Below are 23,602 nucleotides of genomic sequence, written 5' to 3'. Positions count from 1 at the left end.
ACAACATATACTCTTCACAGATTAGAAATGGCAGGTCTGGGCGAACAGCCCTCGTGCAATCCTTGTCGATCGAGCACATACTTAACAAAACAGCATTCAGCTCACAGAATCATATATTTCATATGGCCACAAAAAAGCATCGCACTGAGGCAGTGCGGGGAAAAAATAAAAAAAAAAAAAGAAAAGGGGCACTCCCCAGTCCCCACGCGGCGTTGATGGAAGACAAACATGCGAAGTTAGCCACCTAACAATCTGTAAGCATATATATTTATATTGCACGAACTCAGTCGAGCAACATTCCGATCCACCTGTGGATTGCAGCAAAGACAAGTCCATAACCCTGGTTCATGTGACAACACATCAAAGACAACTTCCGTTGCCTCGGCAACAGGATCAGGTAGCTCTCCAGGCTCCGTGCCTGCAGATAAATTTTCGGAAGGGTGGACCGCTGACTACATGGAACCAGGTCATACGATTCATAAGGCGCGCGCACCGGCACAATTTTGCTCAGTTCACTGATAACCTTTGGCTCAAAAACCTTCATGGCTGAGAAATTCAAAATTTTTGCTACATTCACTAAACATTATATGTCGATTTAATTTGATAGAGAGACTAATTATTCATATGTTACTAAAATCCAAATCAAATTTAATCAGGAATGCTGCTTCACACAAATGTACATATCAGAACAGTCAGCTGTCTTGTGTGCAAAAGGCAGCAAAGACTTACAAGACTATGGACAGGGTTATAATTAGTGGCGAGTTACATCCGCCTCCGCGTGCGCCTTCCCCCATTCAGATCAACGCTGTCAGCTATATTGAGTCCTATGTTGCTGCTACTGCTCCTCTTCCGGCAGATCGGACTGGGGTCATCATCCGCCTCAGCCACAGTTGCCAACAGGTCTGAAAGTAGTGACGGACACGTCTCCTCCAAGTAGTTAAATCCTTCAGTCTGCATAACAACTGCAACAAGATAATCGACAAACTATGGAATATGAGAAACTCAAGGAAGCAATTTAATCTTCCATTTCGAGCAGGATTTAATAGAGGAGAATTGGTAGCATGTAGCTTAACGAGGGATGCATCAAAAGCCACTAACTAAAGCACCAAAACATTTTCAGCATCAACTTTTATGACCACAGGATCTGGACAAGCCAAAATACTGCCATGGTTCCATCATGGAAGTTCACAATGAAACTGTCGCACAAAGGGTTAGATAAATCTGCTTCAAAATACAAACCATCTGATTGTCAGGGTAAAACTGCAGCTACAAAAGAATCACAGGAAGACAAAAATTGATGCATTGCACCAGATTGGGAAATAAAGTATTCTGCACTTCGTTGTTTGTCAAATTACACAAGGATGTAAGATAATAGTTTAGGCACACCAAAGCAAATTCATTGCTTGATAAAGAAGTATCCAAGCTAAGAAAGTACACAGTTCACTACCGTCCAGTTAGTTAATTCTAAAATCACTGCTGCCAACTATGTTCCAGAAAAGCACCAATATGCTTAAGAACTTATTCAGTTAGGGGTCTTATGTAACACTAATGCAAAAGGCAACAGCCCAACAGGATCATTCCACTCAGCAGCTTCCTCCACATGAACCTGACATGCTTCTTAATTGCAAAAACTCTGATCATTAATAATTAAAATACGGATGTTTCTGCTGAAGGATCCTTATCTTTGAAAAATCTGCCCTGATGAAGAAATGACCATACCAGCTCTCTATAGGCGAGTTCAACAGAGGAATTCGCTGACGACCATCATTCTTCTGGAAATATTCCAAGCTTACAATCAGCACCCTAGCTAATATTTTCCTTTTATTACCTCACTATAAATTATTCCACAGCTTATAACTACCACCACTTACGATTAGCTGTGATATAACCTAATATAACATGAAAAATAACCTAATGGCTCAAATGCTGTTCCCCAATATAGATCCAAATCATCGGACTTCTTACAAGCACAAAACCATAGCAAATATCATAATTATAAATATCATACCAACTCGATTATTTGAAACAACACATGATGCAAGTCAAAAAGATTCTTTTAGACCTTTAATCCAATATGTTTGGAAGCTCAAGAGTCTAGGTCACTGAAAGTAACTCCGTACAAACAGCAACCCACTGGGAAGGTCAAAACCTACTGGCATACATGCAGAACAGCAGAAACATCATATGATCATACTAGAATATAGTATCATTTGACCTTACCATGCATTACATCATGTATCAATACAACATTTAAAGAAATAAAAGGCCAGCACAGAGATGCAATCTATGTAGCTGCAAAATCACATTCAATTATTCTAACGATCACATATATATATATATATATATATATATATATATATATATATTTTTTTTTTTTTTTTTTTTTTTTTTAAAAAGTCAACCTCAAAATGGCCTAGTTGATCTTCTGAATCAAATTATGACACTGTGTAAAGATTGTTTGCTACATGAGCATGTGAAAAAAAGTAGAATACATGTTGTTTGATTTCCTCTTTTTTTTTCACCTTTCCTTCTTTTCCTTTTGGTATAAAATGAGTTCTCAGCAAAATTAACTGGTAGAGTGGCGGTATAGTATAAATGCGATCCCTAATAGACAGAAGAGATAATCACCACTTAAATTAATCCAACTTGATTGAACTCTAATCTACATTATTTCTTACCAGGCCTTCTTTATGTTTTACTACTATCCCTACATGCTGAAATTTGAAGAGAAAAATAAACACAACAAGATCCAATGAACAGTTGGTTTCCAATGGTGATTTGCTAGGCACATTCTTTCCACAAAACAGTAGCACAAGCTAGAGTTTACTCACAAGATGGACTTCATGAATGATAACAGATAAATCAGCACATAGATTATTCATGTGAGATTGGCATATGATAAATCTTGACTTTTCATTAAAACCAACAAAAAACGGGCAGCATAATAAATTTTTAATATCATTTCCCAAAATGTAATCCAATATTTTCTTCACCTATAACTGACATTTATAATCCACCAGTTCTTGTGTTTTATACTTTTTCATAAGCCATAATCTAACCAAGAGGCCTAATCCCTCCCCCAGGAGTGGTTGGCCCCCCTTCCCATCTAAATTGGATCCCTCACCTAGCCATTTTCAAACTGCTTGATCTTTTAGTTAACTTCCTACTGATCTTCACTTGGAAACATTTTCCAGCATTCTAAAGTACTCTGTATTCACTTGAGGTCCTAAGACCAATCCAATAAACTACCACCTCCAGTTATATGTATGAAAGTTCCACTAGCATAATCTAATCCTATTGCACCAAGGTAGACCCCCATCTCTCCTATGAAACATTTTTCCCAAAGTTAAAACTTGTTCTGTGCTCATGCCAGTGTGGTAGAAATGCAAATACAACTTAAGTATTTCCCAGGGCAAAACAGATATTGTCACCAGAAATCCTAAATTTCTTTCACAGATTTCATAAACAAATTAGGTGCAGATATCCAGGGCATGTTACAAAATTGCAAGATGTAGGAGGTGTATGTGAAAATAATAAAAATAAACATGAGGTTACCGTACCTATAATCTTAGACAATTATTATTATTATTATTATTATTATTATTATTATTGGTTTTGGGGTGTGTGTGTGTGGTGGGGGTAGATAGAATTATAGCAAACTGGAAAAAAATGCACCCAACCTAGAGATGACAAAACTGACCTCCCAAGTTCTCTCGAGCGGCTGTAAATTTTAGGCATACGGATTTTAAGTGAGAACACTGGTGTTGCTCTGCAAGGGCCAAAGTCGCTGCTACAGTATCAGCAGTCAGTTCTTCACATAACTTTGATTCACATAACTTCCTCAATCGATCTAGACCATATCTATCAGCTGCTGCCAATAGATGCTGCACCAGTATTGTGGATGTGCACAGAGAAACTGATCCAGTCAGTTCATGAACATCCGGAAATTCATCTGAGTATATGAATAGAAGCATGGCCTGCAGCAAACAAGGAACTTGTCACGAAAAGAATAAGCGCATGCATCTCCTGGCATGTCTACTAACCATATATGTGCACATAAGGACATGTTTTTTAAAATCTTCTGTTAATGCCATTGTTTTTTAACAAGCTCCAAATTATGTAATGAGTAACTAATTTTATATGATTTGCATAATAATTCAAACAATTTCCAATAGATTAGAATATATGTTCTACTTCAAAGAAAAAGAAGATAGGTCAAACAAAAAGAAGATCCTTGATCATCTTTTTTGTCATGATAATACATTGTAGCAGAGGAGTATTTGTTTGAAATGTTTGTTATGCTCAATACGATGTTACAAAGAAGGGCACATGCACTAAAGACTGGAAAAGTCTCCATTATACCAAACTGCAAATAGATTTTTAGATTATACCAAACGGCAAAATAGATTTTTAGATCAGATCAGCGCTTTCCTTTATACCAGCACATGCAATAAAGACCGGAAAAGGCTCCATTATACCAAACTGCAAATAGATTTTAGATCAGATCAGCACTTTCCATTATACAAAACCACCAATATATTTTTAGATCAGATAAGCACTTTCTTCAGATCAGATCAGCACTTTCCATTATACCAAACTGCAAATAGATTTTTAGATCGGATCAGCACTTTCTTCTTCTTCTTCTTCTTCGGGAGGGGGAGTTACTTGCAAAGGTAGCTCTGAAATATGGAGCATTAAATGTACAATATCACAGAAATAAAAGAAAACCTGAAACGCTATCTTTACTGTGATTAACTTGAAGCATATCACCTGTGGAAAGAGTGGAGCACTCTATCATTCTAAGTTTGGAAGAGTCCATAATCCAAGAAAGGACACAAGAATACCTGGCTAAAAATTGTGAGAAGGATTTTAAATAATTTAAACTGCTAAGGATGTTGAAACTAATAGAAACCAATGGTGAAGAAGGGCTAATCTAAAATATGTCGGCTGATGGTTATGGTTACCTAAGAATCCACAGATTATTAGACATAACATGACATTTCATAAAACACAATATTCGGATGATAAAGTACATACAAATCATGACTCAGCTTGGAGCAAGAAAGGATTTTAGATGCATCTTACAAAGCAAATATATTTTCCATGCAGTAAAAATGAGTAAAAATATCTTCTTTTAATAAACAGGTCAAACTTTATAAAAGGTAAATGAGCTGCATGATCATTACCTTGAAAACAGGAGGCTCAACATCTTGCACAACCACTCTATCCATCTTTGGATCCCCAATTAGACCAAAGAATTGGGCATTAAATACAGGTGAGCGAGCAGCAAGAATCTGCTTATGAGCTTTGAATGTCTCGTCACCAACTTCAAAAACAATGTCAGAGCCCATCCCAGATTCCAACAGCTCCTTAAGACACTTACCCATGTCTGGTGGTGGCACAGGAATAGAAAATTGTCTTGATGTTTCAATGCGATTTCTAACAACACCTACTGTGCAATTCATGACTAGACAATCATCCTTAAGATAATCTGATGTTTCCAATGCTGTCCTTCTGTAAAAACGCTTGTAACCCCTAACAGCAAATAGCCAGAATAAATCTGTAAAACTTAGCATCAAACAAAGAAAAGATACTTGACAGAAAACAAATGTATAGACAGCAGAAAGAAAGGTTAAGTGCACAAGCTAGAGATCCAACATAAATAATATAAAAAAGAACCCAATTTTGACAAAATCCCAGCCAGGTGAGGACTGATAGAAGATTGACACCAAATTTGACCCACAAAGAACACCTTTGATTAATAGGTGACACTGTAGGAATTGGGCAGTGGATTAATCTCACACAATGACATGTTTTTGACAGCATGTAAAGTGGCTAAATCATTCCCCAAGTTACAAAAGCAAGGTATGCTATTTATTTCTTCAGACAATATCGTTATAGAGTGGTCACAGGATTCATGTTTTCGACAGCATGTTTTGCCGCACACAGACGGCTAAATTGATGAGGCATGAAAGCAGAATATAGTCCCTAGTATTAGTTTCTTCAAATAATGGAGGGAATTATCACAAAAATGAGGAAATATTGCACAACATTGCATTCTATGACATACTTTAAATGAACCATCAGCCCTATCTTCTTCTTTGGTCCAAGCTGCAAAAGCTTACTTAAACACCAGGCCAATTTGTAGGCCTGATGGCACCAGCAATTCTCCCCTTTATAGTTTTCTTACTAGCTCGTAACTCGAAGCGACCCATACTGTATGAATTTTATACAAAATTCAAAGAGATAAGAATATTTTTGACCATAAAATTATCATTAGTTACCTCCATGTATCCTTCTAAGGTCACACCCCTCCAAGCATGACTAATGGAAACAAAAAACAGCATTAATATAAATGTATGGAAAATACATAAGTCAAAGATAAAACTTAGCATGAATTTATAAAATAAGATCATCATCAACTATCAACTAACCCTGGTTATTAGGTTATTGGCATAATTTAGTAACATTTTTTGAATATCATAATTATCTCCAATAACTCCAATAAATAATGAATTTTAAATAACAAGTTTAACAGGAAATAACACCATTTGATAGGGAAGAAAAAAGTAAATGTATCACTAATTAAGAAGTAGATGGTTTTGCTCAAGGCAGGGTATCTAACACTTCTTAATTTTTAAGGTTTTTCTGCTATCTACTTAGTTTCTCAAATTAGTCCTCTGTCACAATACCCATCTTTATATTTATAAATAATATAACCTTAATATTATTAACATCCAAATGTTTAACTTGCATTTGTGCATGTTCAACAGGATATGTGATTTATTTCTACAGTGCTTTCATTTTTCTTTTTCTAGTATCCTATATTCAATTTTGTTCCTTTTATCTCAATCTTTATCTTTCTTTTGTACTTCTCATTTAGTTTTTTCAACTTATGTAATCATGCTTTCTGGTCTTTTCTTTTTATGATTAGTTTCTTATGGTTTAGTTTTAAATTGATAGTATATGTTCCTTATTTTAGACGTCATTCACTATTTTGAGAATGTATATACACACTAACATGTAGACATATTAAGTTTTTTCTTCTTTTTTTTTTCAAACTCTACCTGCCAAACTCATTTGAATCACCGATATTTTTCATTTCTAAAATCTGCATTTGTACACGTTTGAGTGGTAGTAAACTTTAAAAATAAAACAGAGATAAATCCGATAAAAGACTGGAACCTCTGATCTGACTAGCTACATGATTACCCAACCCCATCCTTATCAAACTACAATATATAACAACAAAGAAGTACAAGACCAGGTTGTATATCAGAGAAACCAATGTTATCTCCATGGCTCTCATCCCTCGTGTTTCATCAGGCTTTAATCTGGAACCAATCACACTCCTGCTGATTCCCTTATTGCTGGGCTGCTATTTTAGAAATTTTCAGTGCTCCACCTGTATTTGTAAGTAACTTGGCTGTTTTCGCTGCTAAAAATCCCCTTTTTCAACATCACTGCATTTCTATAACATAATTGAAGTTAGTGGATCTTGTTAAGTAATTACCTATGAGCATCTGTGACAAAGAAATCAAGGAATATCATCCCAAACCTCCCACACCGTATATACGTACTCATATCTCTGACTGCCTAAAATGGCATAGATCCACGGTTATTGCTCCAAGAACCAATGCTGACAAATGCTGAACTTAGTAGGACATAAATTAGAAAATAACCGTCAAAACATCATTAAGAATATCAAGCACTCAAATTTGAGCCTGTACTATCCTCTTTCAAAATGGTTGGTGCAATCTATGCTCATTACCACTTTAAACACATCCAGTCAAGAAGCATTATCCGTAAATCTTCCAGCATGCGCAATTTAAGATGAATTCTTACAAAAAAAAAAAAATCATATCATAGTGGCACATGATATCATTATGGAAAAGGAAAAAAAGAAACAAAAGATAACTAGAAGCATATCCAATTCTCCAATTCAAATTGAATTCAACCCACCAATAAGATAAGTAAACAAAAAGAGAACCCCATAACAAGAACGTGAAAGGAAGAGAAACAAGAAGCATGGCAAGAACCAAACGTTGTGCTGGCAAGCAAGAAACGTACCACATGCTCCCCCGATATTTGAGAGTGTAGGGCCCCCCTTCCAGCGCCCGATCGAAGTGGCTGTGCACCTTGTGCTTCCCCTTGCCACTCTGGTCGAGCAGCGTGAGCTCGAACAACGCCCTCACATCGGTGCCCTCACTTGCAAGGGCGATGAACACCGACACGTACAGGGAGTTGTCCTCAGGGTTCTTGCCGTCAGGATAGAAGTAGACCGCCCACTGGTAACCGCCGACGCTGAAGGTGTCGCTGGTTATGTACTTCCCGAAGCCCATCCCCTTCACCAGGGAGTACCCCTTCACTGTGTACCGATGCGATCCATTCACCGTCTCGCACACCGACTTGGACTGCGAGACGCTGGGGCGATGAAGCAGGTCGGCGGTGGCAAGGTTGTGATTGAGCCCCCCTTGATCCCCTTCGGGCTTCGCCATCTCATCGGATTCTTGGACCGCTTCCCGAACCACGACCGCCGATCCCCCACAAATGTGGAATCAAAGAAAACAGATATCGTGAAATTCGTCCGGGATCGGCTCGGGGCTCCAAGAAGCGGAGGAACCCTAACCCTAACCCTAACCCTAACCCCAATTCTAGATCGACGAGGGGATGAAAGAGGGAGAGTCTTGCGAAGGAGATGGGCTTCGAGGCGTATGGGGGTGGAGGCTGTTACTCTTCTATGAACAGGAGACGGCGTCGGACAGAAATCCAAGAGCTTCTCGGGAGGACATTAGACAAAGGACAACAAGGGGAAGGAGGGAGAAATTTGGGAAACGGATCACAAGGTTAAAGAGAAGGGGCGCATATTTATAGACGTTATGAAGGAGGTGTGAGTACTTTACACCGAATGTCGTTGTATAGTACCTCCGATGCATCGGCCGACCGGGTACACATGAAGTACGGACATGCCGCATAGACAGTTCTGTGCAATTACCCATCACTTTCCATCTCTGCCGCTTTTTTTTTTTTTTTTTTTTTTGTGTGTGTAACCTGATATAAATATTTTATTTTAAGAATGCATGATAAAAATAGTTTATTATTATTTATTAATAGAAATTTTTTTGGGGGTAAAATGGGGGAGCATGGCTATATTAAAATGAGGGCCGTAACCAACAAGTACATTTGACCTCCAAAAGCGATAAACAAACAGTTAGCATACCTTCGCACCAATAAAACCAAATTACCCCGGTGAAACAAAGATGACTAATACATACAACTGAACCCAAGCAAACAAAGTGATAGCAAACTTTAATATACACCACAAAATTGGGTACCCAGACCTTCAAAAATATGTGAAACAAACCTGGACAAAGCCCAAAAGTTTATGCCGCTGAGCTATCACTGTGACAGATCCAAGTCACTTGCCAGTCCAAGTAAGGGATAGAAAACTTGGCCAACAACTCCTCAGCAATAAGCATTCAAAAAACTGACTCAACATAAAGCTTAAGGCAGCCATCAGCAGAATATTGACAAGGCATGTACACCCACTAAAATAGCAAAGCAAGATAAAAACCAGCTATTCAACAATAAGTCTTTCTACCAAACAAAAAAAAAAATTATAAGTCTCTTGGACCAGTGATCCCTTCCCCTGGTAGAGAACAACCTCCCACTGTCACTTCAGTGCCCTGACTATGTAATATAAAAGACTTCAGAAGACAATCTGTAATGGTACCAACTAAAAGAAGAGAAACAAGAAGCTCATACTTCCAACTCAATCCACAACAAGAGAACATAGTGACTAGGCTTATAAAAAAGATAAAATTCATAATCAAACAAGGCCAGAAGGACCAGTCACCCATCTGATAACTCCACAAAAAGAAACAGAATTCAGAATTGTTCATTTCTGCTTCCAAGATAGCATCATGCTTGCCTGTTCCCACTGAAAACAGTTCAAGTACGCAGTGCTTGTCATAGCATGATCAATTAGCAAGAAAGTCCAGAGTGTCTAAGCTCCAAGCAAACCACGGGAATTTATTTATTAATAGAATTTTAAGCCACCTCTTTTGAGTCTTAAATAAAGAGATATGAAAGAAAAACTAAAATAAAAATTTGTGAAAAATATAAGAAGTATTGCTGTAGATGGCAAGGGAATGATTTTACACGTACAATGAAAATAATAAATAAAGTGTGTGTGTGTGTGTGTGTGTGTGTGGAAACCTTATGTTGACCATTTGAACTCAAATCTAATATTATACATGAGAAGCATCTCATATCATTTTTTGAAAATCCTGACTTGCAATATACGCAATTCATTTGTTTATAATTGGAACGAGAAAGGGGCCTGAATTGATAATGGTATAGTTTGTGTCCAAATAAATTCATGAATAAATTGCCTCATACTAAATCTTTTTATGTTTGTCTTGATTTGAGCATGAATCATATACTTTAATTGATTACAATCAACACAAATTACCAATGGCATCAATTTAAAATTTTAAAATCAATAAGAATATAGAGTTTTTCTTTGCAGTTAAAAGGTTATGGATGAAAGGTCCTTTACCCCTTTCCCTTGACATTACGAGAAATCACCATTTGAGAATTGTGATATAAGAAATGAATAAAGTTCTTGAAAAATGACTCTTCTCTTGGTCCTCAAATTGTTTGATAGTAATATCCATTTATTTTCTAAAATTATTTTGGGATTATGTATTTTTTCTACTGTTTATAACTATGGCTTGATTCCTAATGAAAAATCAAAATATTTCAGTAAAAATTGTGAAAATCTTGAGTTATCAATTTGATCAACAATACATATATAGTGTCACGGTATGCAGATTAACTAGCTATCTAAAGGTTCTTATGGGCTAGACTAGACCAAAATAGAAAGAATTAAATCGATAATGTCAAAGGTTTGGCCTAAATTTATAATTGTTTTGCTTACTCAACTTTCCACCCTAATTAGCCTTAAGAAATTATAAGTATGTTGCAACAACCCAGAACCTCATCCAACAAGACTAGCCAAAAAATGTTATTTGGATTTTTTGATTCTGTATAGGTATCCAAGATCCTTTTGGCAAATAATCGATATAGGACTAAATACAAATCTACATGAATCCTCACATACTCTCTCCGTTTAAGCTCTATCATCCTTGCCAAGTTAAGGATCCAAATCCATATATCTATTCATAAACACCAAAATCTACCTGTGGTCATCCTCAATGAATCCATATTGTAATATCTCCTAATCTATATAGACTATAGACTGGGTCGGCTCTGATACTATTTGTAACAATCCAGAATCTCATCTAAAAAAATTAGTCAAAAGATGTTATTTAGATTTTTTGGTCCTGTATAAGTACTCAAAATCTTTTCAGTAAATAACTGATGTGGGACTAAATATACACCTGCACGGATCCTCATATAAATCTTATAGCTTATTGAGTGATCCCGAGGTTAGGAGTTCGAGCCTCTTTCGTCCCTGTGTGAGGACTCGTATGGATGTGTAATAGTCTTACATTGGTTATTCATTGAGAAGATCTTGGATGCTTATATAGGACCAAAGAATCAAAAAAAAAAAAAAGGTTAGCCTTTTGGATCCAATCTATATCTTATATAGATTAGGGAACACTGCAGTATGGATTCATTGGACTGACCATAGATTGATTGTGGTGTTTATGAATCAATGTATTTATTTAAATCTTTAGCCTGGTGAGGATATCAGGGTGATTCGTACAAACGTGTATTTAATTCCATATTAGTTATTTGCTATGAAGATCTTGGATACTTATACATAATCAAAAAATCTAAATAAATATCTTCCAATTAACTTGTTGGGTGGGGCTCTGGATTGTTATACATATAAATCCATATACTGGATTCTTCCAAAAAATAGTTGATTGCAATTGGTATAGGATAGCATAGTTGTTTGGAGTTTCCATGTCTCATGCAACCTTGACATATAGGCATGGTCGCCAAAATATTATCCCACGTTGTCACAATAAAATAGGCATTGTCAAATCATGAGTCTAGCATTTTTATGTGCTTTTGTGTGCACAAAGCTGATGTAAGTACTTGGCTTGAGAATGATGGAATGAACTAACTCACTATAATGATCAATAATGTATGAGCACAAAAAGGAGGACATCAAAGAATCATTATCAAAATCAGATAATCGAATCATTATTCTAGAAAATGTAGTGCATAGTTCATATCTATGACTGTTGCTATAAATTGTATCAAGCAATTTCTGATACAGAATGAAATTGCTAAAGCCTAGTCAATATTATTGATAACTAATTGCATGATTTTGCATTTCTTTCACCTTTTCATCTCCAACAACCAGTCGATCACTCCATCATATTTATTCTTTGTAGACAGAGTCTTAAGACTCTATTAAGGTTTTCCTTAGGGAACTTCATAAGTTATATTCATAGACTATAAGTTATATTCAAACAAAGATACGATTTTTCGCGCTCCCCATATGATTGCGTGGGGACCCCCTTGAATCACTTGAGGGAATGAAAAAAAGTTGGTACTTTTTAAATTATTGGCTGATACTTATAAGCGTTGCATATAAGTTGTACATATTATTTAAAAAAAAAATAGAAAAAATGAAATAAAACATGTATATATAACAACCAAGCATACATAACAAACTCGCATCGCAACACTTTATCATATATGAAATGGTAAATATGTTCATTGTCAAATATTTTTGAATGTCCGTTGCAACCCATAGAACTCAAACAATACTAAAATATACATCAACTGATTGACCGGCCTCTTAAAATAAATGGTATATCCAAGAACGTATGAGAAACTCTCCAAGAACCGTGGTATACCATTTATTTTAAGAGGCCGGTCTGTCAGTTGATGGGTTGGCCAGCCCAGACAGTAGTCAACTCTTGGATACGATTGTACTTTAATATCTTGAGCTTCTCATCATTGTTGAGGCTGATTATATTGGATGTAACTTTGTAAGTTGGTGAGGTTCATTGGGTTTACCCATCCATCAAAGTTGATTTTAACAGTCTATCAACCAAATTCATCTTCAAATCTCTCCATAAAATCCATCAAATTATTCTAAGTCTCCTCTGCTGCTCGCCCACGTATCCAATTGTCTCCATGATGACAAAGGCGCCGCATGTCATTGACCTGGATCCGCATACTTAAAAAGGACGAGTGGGACCACCTAACCACTCTATACTCATAGTTCTTCCCTCCATGTTAGATCGCAGATTATCCAAGCCGTTCCAAGAAATCATCGCCAGACTCAAAAATCGCTTATTTATTAAAACCTGAGCCAGCATGTGATCCAATCCAACAGCGATAAACGGGACCGATAGCCAAAACACTCCCCTCCGGCACCTGATTTTCACAAATCGAATGCCGCGTTTAGGTGAAGCACCCCCGGTGGGACGGCTCAAGGCGTCCATGCGGGTTAACGCCCGTTAATCCCCTGGCCACCACATATCACACTTTTTTAATCGTGCCCTCGACGGGGACGTTTTCGAAGTCTGGGCCTACTCCGTTCCTTAAACGTGATCCCAAAATCTACAAGCGCATTAGCTTTTGACGTCCGAGATCCACCGCTGATTGCGGGACAAGAAGTAAGACCCACGCCGTCCCTATCTTCGACGTCGAGCCGAAAGCCCTTCATCCCCTCTCCACGGACGCAGGCACACAGAGAGAGAGAGAGAGCTTTGTCGAGAATAGAAGCATGAAAGGCCTCCGTGAGCTGGGAGTGGTCTTCCACACGCCGCTCTTCGTGAGGATCAGCGTCCTCGCCTTCACCGCCGTCGTCTCCTTCTACCTCGGCCGGCGTTGGTCCGACGGCTATCCCCAGCTTGTCTTCTACACCCACTCCCTCCCCTCCTCCTCCCCGTCCGTCACCGTCTCCCCCAATGCCAACGTCACCCTCGACGTCTCCGCCCTCCTCTCCAATGCCTCCGCTTCCGACGCCGCTGGAGCCCCGCCGCTGCAGGACTATTCACCGGATCCACTTCCCTCCCGTCCCCCTCCCCCTCCTCCTTCCGGGCCGGCGCTGGCGAGGGTTGGAATCGTGGACGAGGATGGGACGATGAGGGAGGACTTCGACGTAGGGCCGTTCGACCTGGATCTGGTGGATAGCGATGGGGGAGCAGGGAATGAAACGGGGATTGGGAATGGGGACGTGGATAGGCGGGCTAGGGTTAAGATTAACAAGTTTCACCTCTGTCCAGAGAGCATGAGGGAGTATATTCCTTGCTTGGACAATGAGGAGGAGATCAAGGAGCTCCAATCGACTGAGAGAGGGGAGAAGTTCGAGCGGCACTGCCCAGCACAAGGGAAAGGGTTGGACTGTCTGGTTCCTGCACCCAAGGACTACAAGACCTCAATTCCGTGGCCTAGAAGCAGGGATGAGGTATTTCCTTTATTTATTTCTTTCTCCTCTCCATCTGTCAATTAATCTACCTATTGTGTTTCAAGTATGTGTTCCTGTATCTGGTTTCCTTCACCGTTGTTGACTTCTTGTAGTTTTGTTTCGATTAGCTGCATTATTGAACCCTGGGACTTTTTAAAGTATGATTCTTTGTGGCCAATTTTTACCATTTGGTTGAGTTCTGAAAATGCCAAGATATCCGTGACTCCAATCAGTGAAATACACTTATTTTGTGAGACTAATTTCAACTGATTGGGTTGAAGTTTAAGCAACTAGTACAGTTTCTGATTGCCTTAATGAAGAGCACTTAAAATCTAAAGGTTGTAAGCTAAACTCACAACAAAACATACAGGACAAGTTCGTTTAATTTAATGAACAATTTATGAAGGAAGAAGAGTAATAAAATCTGATTCCTATTCTCACATTATGAAGTTAGTTTGATCATCATTCTTTGAGTGTTCTTCCGCTTCCCACTTTTCTTTGTTGTCCATTTTTCATACTTCTTTCTTTGCGCACAATTTTTACCAGAACAAAACAGATTTTATGTAACTGCCATGTGTCAACATGTTTGACTACAGTGCCTCCAAATCGCACATTAACCTATTTCATATGGAAAGGTCTCTGAGCATGTGTCTTCTTCTAATGAGGCCTCCAGATTGGAATGCAACTGACCGAACTTTGTACATATGCTATACACTGACAATGTGGCGCTCATGTATAATTTCAACATAGACAGATCTATTGCATATGACAATTACAGCATAGGACACAGGACCTAAGTTGTTATATGCACATATTTTTTTGTTTAAATTATTCAGTCATGGGAAGAAGTTCTCTAACTTTCACAAAATCATTTCTGCCATCCGTAGCATAATGCAAACGGGGTTAGCCTTCTCTAGCAGGTGACCTTAAAGTTGTGATTTAGAAGAGAGAAGTTGAAGAATCTGGTTTATACCTTAGCACTACATAATAAGAGGAGCTGGTAACACTGCATTACAAGTTTTAGAGTTTGGTTTTGTTGGAGGCAAATGCCATCTGCAATGTTTTTTTTCTCTTTGTTTTTGTTAAAGTCCTCATTTGAGTAACAGTTTCTTCTGAAACCTAAATTCACCTTTTGGGAGTATAAGATCCAAAATTGGCAAGTGAACCAAGAAGATGGAATTTACAAAGTCTGTAGAACAATGGATAGTTGTATACAGAAGGAAACTATATAGTCCAAAGGCAGTCAACTACCCAGTTCACCGAAGTCTTCATCAAAATACTAGGTCAAAGAAATATGAAAAGTTGTTATGCTCAATTTGACAATTTCTTTTGCTTAAAAGGTCGTTATTGTCTTGCCTAATTTTTCTGGCTTAAACATCTCTGACACCATACAATTAAAATCATCAATGTCGCATTTTCCTGCTGCCAACTAAAGCTTTATCAAGACAGTTTGCAATTTGCTAAAGGAAAAACAAACTTTGTTTCGTGAATATGATGAGAGTCACAAATTTTTAAAATCTCTATATCTCAGGGTTTTAAATGTCTTAGAATCTCTTTTGCTTTTGAGTACCCTTAAGCAAGCTACTTCAATTAGTTCAAACAATTTTCTGCTTTTTTGACCCCTAGGTAACTTTGAAAGTGGCAAATGGAAATGCAATACTTTTACCCCCCCAAAAAATAATAGTGGATAGCTGAAACTCGAAGCCCAACCTTCAAGTCAAAGTGACATTAAGACAATCACAAAGCTGCATGCAAGAATCAGTGGTCTTTTGTCTCTTTCCTCTATAAGATAGATCCTGCAGTCCACATCATTGATTGAATTTACTTTTGGAAGATTTTGCTGTTATCTGAAGGTTTTACTCTGACATACTATTATTTTTCTCTTGAGTCTTGACAAATCATTTTTTCAATTTTAAAATATTATCTCAGGTATGGTATAGCAATGTACCACATACACGCTTGGTGGAAGATAAAGGAGGGCAAAACTGGATCTCAAGGGATCATAACAAATTCAAATTTCCAGGTGGTGGAACCCAGTTTATACATGGAGCAAATCAGTACTTGGATCAGATCTCCAAGGTTACATAATTTCCAAAATGTCTAGTTTCTAACTTATATTCATCTTGTGCATATATGAGTGCAGTATTTCTTCTTCCTCCCATAACATGCAGATGGTTCCAGATATTGCATTTGGTACTCATACAAGAGTTGCCCTGGATGTTGGGTGTGGTGTGGCAAGTTTTGGTGCTTTTCTACTGTCACGTAATGTCATCACCTTGTCCATTGCTCCAAAAGATGTTCATGAAAATCAGATTCAATTTGCTCTTGAACGTGGTGTGCCAGCCATGGTAGCAGCTTTTGCAACACGACGGTTATTATATCCAAGCCAGGCATTTGACTTGATTCATTGTTCAAGATGTCGAATAAATTGGACCTGTGATGGTATGTCATCTCCCATCTAAAATTGTTACGTGTATTCATAAGATACAAGCCTGCAGTGCTGGTAGTGTATTCTGTTCTTCACATATCCTACTTACTGTATGGATATATATCTTTGCTACCTCAAAACTTGCTGAGATTATGTATATTCTCTGCCAACTTTCAATTGCATGACATGTTCCATGGTATATTCACATCAAGGTCCACCACTATGTTAGGCATTTTTTTTGGTGCTGAGTTTAAAAATTTGTACCTCCTTTTTTGAAAAAACATTTAAACATATAATTCTAAAGAGTGTGATTGCTAACATCTGCTTGGCTTCATTGTGCTGATCAATTTCCAATTTCTGGTGAAGATGGAATTTTGCTCCTCGAGGTTAACAGAATGCTTAGAGCTGGAGGATATTTTGTTTGGGCTGCACAACCAGTTTATAAACATGAAGAGAGCCAACAGGAGGCATGGAAAGGTATCTTCCTTCAAAATTGTTATTCAAAAGAGAGCATGTTTACAGTTTTGTGATGTAATTGGTTCTTATACATGGATAACATGAGGTAATTGCCAAGTTTTTGAACATGGTAAACATGTCTAATTGTCTATGTTTGTAAGCTCTTGTATATCATCTCTAGTTATTAGTTCATATTGATCTTTGTTATAGTCACTTGACAATATGACCATATTCAAGTTTTTTGTACAGCAGATTCTAATTCCTATTACTGGTTTTCTATTATAAATTGGATAGATGGAGTTTAATATATGCAGCATCTGCCAATGATGCATAGTTTTAATAATGCATTTAGTGTATTCATATATTTAGCCTTTTAACTTTGGGGGTGTTTGGTACATAATGTTTCTTGTTCATTGTTTATTTGACTATCTACTGCATAAGAGACTGTCATCTACCTGGACATTTTTGTTTGAATAACTTTAACAAGTTCACTTGTTCCCCCTATCCTCTATTTGGTCCCCATTTTAGAGTAAATATACTATCGTCTCGCTCCAATGCCATGGCTTTGTGTATGTTTGATGCATGAACATTCAATTTGAGATCATCTAAGGAATATCCTGTTGTTAGTTCTTATGCTATTTCGGTGTCCTATTTGTGGTTTTTCAGTAACCCTGTGATTTTGCAGCGTACTAGCAACTCTTTTATTAAAATAGGCAATTGCCCCTGGTATTATTCATTTAATTATGTAACTAGTGGTTTCTTAAGTGAAACCCTTCTGCATAAGATGATGAAATGGTTGATGAAGTGTTCCTCTAATTTTTTTGTTTCAGCAAACAGATCCATCTGTTTTTGATTGGCTGCACAGAAATCTTCTTTTTTATTAATCCTGTCAGTAACAGTAAAAATTCAGGATAGGTGCACCTCTGCAGAGTGGGTTTCCACATGTTGAGCTGAATAAGAAAATAACCTAGATTCCATAGTTATCTTTGTGATATTGAAACATCAAGTTTGATTCTTTTAGTCTCATTGTGGAAAAAAAATTACATAAATAATGCCTTTCCCTCTCTATTTTATCCACAGATGTGTCAGGTTTTGGCATAGCTATATTCAGAATCAATAACTTTCCTTACAAAATTTTCAACTCCTAGTTTATCTGCAGAAATATTAGGTTCCAGTATATCTATCTTTAGAATCAATAGTTTTCTTTTGTCCAGTTGTATCTATGAATGCTTTGATGAAGCTTCTTTATTGTTTCTCTGCACATGGATCTGAAATCTGATTTATATGTATAGAGATGGAGAACCTTACTGCTCGTATATGCTGGAAACTTGTGAAGAAGGAGGGATATATTGCCATATGGCAAAAGCCTTTAAACAACTCTTGCTATACGAGTCGCAATTTTGACATCCAACCTCCACTTTGCAATGCAGAGGATGACCCAAATAATGTTTGGTATCTTCAAGTCCTTTATGCTCAGTGTTGTAAAAAATGACCCAGAATTGTTTTTATAGATGATGTTCTTCCTTGTTTGATATAGGAATTTTAAACAAATAATAGGCATTGTAGAAGCTTCTTTCTGGGTGTCCCCACCTTCTCCGCATCCATACATATATCACCTTGTAAAGCTTATTCTTTGTCCTGTTGCCTCTAGTTACTTTACTAACTATAGTGTGAAAAGATTATTGTTATCCCCATTAATGCATGCTCATGATATTTTATGATATTCACGTTTTTGACCCGTCATAACTTTATCCAAATTGAAGTCTGCTATGTTCTGGAAATTCACATAATGCCCAGATCCTTCAATTGGAGATTTATTTTATTAATTTTGAAAAGCACAAGCCAGCTGGATTTAAGTTCCTGATCTACAGCCCTCTCCTTGGAGCATGCCCCAGGAGAGATTCTGTTTGAGCTTAGATTCTGGCACTCTCACCATATTTATTCTTTAAAAGAAAAGCCAAATTCTTTCATTCCATCTCAACCTTCCTTCCTTGGGTTTCTCTTCCTTACAACCGGAGACCTCTTCCTTAAAACTTAAGTTTTTTGTTTTTTTTTTTTTGTTATTTTTTTTTAATAACAAGAAATATAAAACATGAAATTAAACTAAAACATCCGATTACAGCCTTAAATCTTTTGGGGTAGCAAACTATGCATTCTTGGTGCAGCAACCCTTATAGACCTCTGGAAATTATAAGTTTTAAAAAAGATCTAAAATGATAACTGAATAACAAGGTTCTTTTATTTAGAAAGAGATTTTGTCACTTCTTTTCACCAAAATGCACTGCCTGATGCTTGCTGAATGTATTTTTCTTCAATTTATTTTTCGATTTCCTTTGTTGTGTTTTGTAAGTAGCTCTTTCTGCAGGTATGTTGATCTGAAAGTGTGCATTAGCCAACTTCCGGAGAGTAAATATGGAGCAAATATTACAGCCTGGCCTGCTCGCTTGAATGAGCCCCCACAAAGGCTTCAAGGTGTAGAAATGGATGCTTACATAGCAAAAAATGAGCTCTTCACGGCAGAGACAAGATACTGGAATGACATCATTTCAGGCTATATCCGGGTTTTTCATTGGAAAAATATGAATTTGCGGAATGTGATGGACATGAGAGCTGGATTTGGAGGGTAAACTTTTCCCCTTTCACACTTCCATTTTGAAGTGTTGATAAGATACTTGACATATGGTATCTTAAGATGTTACAAGCATATTTGTGTGATTTGATACATTTATACAACAATTGAACACTTAACAAAGGAGTAAAACTTTCAAATAGCAAACATATTATAATTTAACTTGATTAATGTACCATTATCATTATGTAAGGTGCACTCTTGTGCTTTTGAAGCAAGAGAAGTACCTCAATAATTTTCATGTGTAGACTGCGATATTAATTGGATAACTAGTGATATATTGACCAAAATAAAGCAACTTAGGACAAAATTTTGGAAGCAGTGATCAAATATATTATTCAGATAATACTTCTACAGACTACCAAAAAGATATGTCTTATATAGAGTAGATAAACTTGGACCATAAACAATGTGAGTAAGCTTTATTGACTTAACAATTGAAGAAATGGAGCTTTTTAATCTGCTGATCTTTCCCCCTTAATATTAAGCTGATAATATTGATAGTTTTATTGATCAAAGTGTTAGCAGACAAAAGAAAATTAGGACCTGGAGGTACTTGTTACACTGAGCTCAACATTGTGTTCTAAATTATCTCAGTTTTTCAGCCAGTATATTGGCTGAATTTTTAGAAGATCCTGTAATAGTAATAGTAAAATAATATCTCTAATGAAGGATGATGCCTTTTTGGATTAAATATCTCCAGATTGTTGGTCGTATGGTAGTGTAATTTGATTTCTAACGTTGACTGGTTTGAATTGAACTTGAGTACTGGTAGAAAAAGATTAATTCTCATAGTGGTTGATTTGATTGTTTATTTGGGCCCTTGGTTTAATGAGTTGGGGGTGGGTGCAGCGTGGGAAAGCTTTCAAAACTTCAGTATATTATACATATCTAGTTATCATATATTAAAAATTATCAAAGACAACTAATCTGTAAATTCAAAATATTTATAGAATAATGAGTGGTACTTTTTATACTATTATAACTAATTCTAGTCTGCTCTTACTGATGAAAGATACTCGATATAACTATAAAGCACGACATAGAAGCACTAAGAAACTGAAGCAAAAGTGGGAACAGGGTTCTGAGGTGGGTTCAATGTAGTACTGCCTATTGCATTTGGAACCTTGCTTTTCCTAATCATATATTAAAAACCACTTGTTTGCACACGTAGAAATATTGCATTAGATGACATGATGATTCAGAAAACTAGTTGGTCTAATCATAGTGGAGAAATCAATTCACTTAAAATTTAATATGGATCTCTACAGCAGAAGCTATGTGGAGTGTGTAGATGGTAAGAGGGCAAACAGTAAAGTGATGGTAGTGGATCATTTTGTTGAAGTGTGACGTAGGCACACCCTCTTTCTGTTAAAATTTTTGCCCTTGTATTACTTTGGATGTAAAATGGCCTTCTTCCTCATATCATCGTTTCTCTGGCTTGGACCTATTCTTTTTAATATGTTAGTTTTTTTTTTCTGCTTCATGACTACTCTAGATCTGGATAACTGACAAGAAAAGAAAGGAAAAGACCAATCAATTCTGTGCTTATGCTCCCCCTGCTGCACCATGCTGCTGAGCCGGCATTCCTTTGTTATATGATCATGTATCACCATCTTGTGGCAGGTTTGCAGTGGCATTAATTAACAATCAAATTGATTGCTGGGTGATGAATGTTGTCCCAGTTAGCGGACCCAACACATTGCCTGTAATATATGATCGTGGACTCATAGGGGTGATCCATGACTGGTATGGTCTATCCACCTTGTTATCTCTATCATTTAATGGATAAAATTGACTTGCTATGATAATTCAGTTTTGAGTTCTAAACATGGGAAACTTTAGGCTATTTTCTTTCTTCACCATTTTATATATGATTTGCATCTATATATGTCTATCTAATTCATCTGAAAAGCTGAACTATACTAGCTTTGGTCAAAGAAGTATGTCAACTAACTGGTATGTCAACCGAAAAAACTCTGCACATGCTTTGCCTTTCAGATGCTAGATTGATATCATAAACAGCTGCATTGGTTTCTCTACCTAGGCCTTGAATCTTACCAATCTTTTTTGTTAAAAATATGTAATACTATTTCACAGCATGGAGCCCAATCTATAGTAAAATATAAGAGTGTTTTCAGGTTTAAATATATGACTGGTTGTAAGTCAGCACTCTGAATATCAATTATAAATCTGATGTTAAGTCCAGCAGTGGAAAGTAATTTGAATAAAATGTACAAAATGTAAAGTGAAGAAAGGTAGGCTTCTAGCCAGTCTATTTGAACTTCTTATTATTTTAAACCTGATAATACTTTCTTCTACAGGTGTGAACCATTTGATACATATCCAAGAACTTATGATCTACTGCATGCTTTTGGTCTGTTCTCCAGAGAGCAGAAAAGGTGCTGAGAATTTTTTGTAGCAAGCAGTTTTAATTTGCACAATTTTATATTTATGTCCATTGTCAATTTTATTTGTCTTTCTACACGGTTGCTTTCTGTCTGCCTCTACCTACACCAAGATATTGGGGTAAAAGAACCCCTTACATTTATTCTAGTTGGAAAATATGGTGACCCTTGGTTGGTGACGGTCCTATTATTGGCTTTCTATGGGCCTTCTAACATGTTCGGAAAGCAGATGGTCTAGATGAGTCATGGTAGACAGGATTTGGAAGCAGTTAGGCTTATTCCATTGTAAGAACTGGCTGAACTAATGTCTCTCCTGTTGTCAGGTGCAACATCTCAAGCATCTTACTAGAGATGGATCGCATATTAAGACCTGGTGGGCATGCTTACATTCGTGATTCAAAATTTATTATAAATGAGATTCAAGAAATCACAGAGGCCATGGGATGGAGGACCAGCCTGCGCGACACATCCGAAGGCCCGTATGCTAGCAGGAAGGAATTGTTATGTGATAAACCGATGCTGCATTCCTGAAGTTTATGCAGTTATCCCTGTTGTTTTCAGAAAGAAATACACTTCCCTCTTGCTCTCTCTCTCCCGGATCCAGACTGAAGACTTGGTGAGGATAATTACATGGATGATGGTGCTTGATTGGCGCAATGTTGTGTTGTGCATGTTCTTTGGATTCAGAGGAGTGATATTGCATGATCTAGCAGTGTTGCAATAAAAAATGCCACAAAAATACCATTCAGCTGGTGTATACTGTCATTCATTCCTTTGAATTGGTATTGTGAAACGTGCCATTTTTATCAGTGATTGGTGCAGTACACCTGAGTGAACTTTTTTTGAGTGATTTTCTCGATCGAAGAACGGTTCAATAGCAATTCTTTGATGAGTATGTTTAATTATGATGTCATTTATCAATGGCCTATTCATTGTTCCATTAATTTAAAATCTCAATTTATGTTGCTTTAAACATTTTATCATAGGAGTGGATGTTTTGTGGGTATGGACGCTTCTGTTGCAAAGTTACAGTGTGATCAAATGTATATTTGTGGAGGCTATCAGGGTTGCAGCAGGAATGACTCAGAAATTTGTGGACAAAGGTGATTTCCAGCCGGTCAAACACCGCTTAGTAAAATTAGATCGCTTTCACTTACAAAGCCACAAAAGATAATTTTTTGAAGCAAGGATTTATTGGTGCTTTGAAAATTTGGTACCATCCTGCTCTGGTGAAATTTATAAATTTATTTTGAAAGTTTTCAAAAAATTTATATATT

At 37.0% G+C, this 23,602-nt stretch overlaps 2 protein-coding genes and 1 long non-coding RNA gene across 6 annotated transcripts; 1 reads left to right on the top strand and 2 right to left on the bottom strand.

Annotated features, from left to right (window-relative positions):
* Positions 1–81: 81 nt before the first annotated feature.
* Positions 82–8,852, bottom strand: LOC105056891 (BTB/POZ and MATH domain-containing protein 3). 4 transcript variants are annotated; one of them, XM_029268104.2, is made up of 5 exons: positions 8,071–8,852; positions 5,187–5,535; positions 3,701–3,977; positions 730–962; positions 82–546 (listed from the first exon to the last, which is right to left on the bottom strand). In XM_029268104.2, exons 1-4 carry the CDS (start codon positions 8,496–8,498, stop codon positions 763–765), a joined length of 1,254 nt encoding a protein of 417 aa, XP_029123937.1. In that variant the 5' UTR covers positions 8,499–8,852; the 3' UTR covers positions 82–546; positions 730–762. The 4 variants fall into 4 exon arrangements, with proteins under 4 accessions (XP_029123937.1, XP_010937553.1, XP_010937555.1 ...); XM_010939251.4 differs by lacking the exon at positions 82–546 and having other exon boundaries at positions 573–962; XM_010939253.4 differs by lacking the exon at positions 82–546 and having other exon boundaries at positions 573–951.
* LOC114914772 (uncharacterized) lies at positions 7,077–8,064 on the bottom strand. The gene is made up of 2 exons (XR_003802461.2): positions 7,581–8,064; positions 7,077–7,471 (listed from the first exon to the last, which is right to left on the bottom strand). It is a non-coding gene; the product is annotated as an uncharacterized lncRNA (long non-coding RNA).
* Positions 8,853–13,571: 4,719 nt separating the features above from the next.
* On the top strand, positions 13,572–23,151 carry LOC105056893 (probable methyltransferase PMT11). Its single transcript, XM_010939257.4, has 9 exons — positions 13,572–14,404; positions 16,334–16,483; positions 16,576–16,846; positions 17,199–17,309; positions 18,581–18,740; positions 19,654–19,911; positions 21,544–21,666; positions 22,242–22,319; positions 22,649–23,151. The coding sequence occupies exons 1-9, from the start codon at positions 13,721–13,723 to the stop codon at positions 22,854–22,856; spliced, it is 2,043 nt and encodes a 680-aa protein (XP_010937559.1). The 5' UTR covers positions 13,572–13,720; the 3' UTR covers positions 22,857–23,151.
* The last annotated feature ends 451 nt before the right edge of the window (positions 23,152–23,602 follow it).

Source organism: Elaeis guineensis, chromosome 14, assembly GCF_000442705.2.
Source record: "Elaeis guineensis isolate ETL-2024a chromosome 14, EG11, whole genome shotgun sequence".
NCBI lineage: Eukaryota > Viridiplantae > Streptophyta > Magnoliopsida > Arecales > Arecaceae > Elaeis > Elaeis guineensis.
This window is presented reverse-complemented; position numbering and strand designations above follow the sequence as displayed.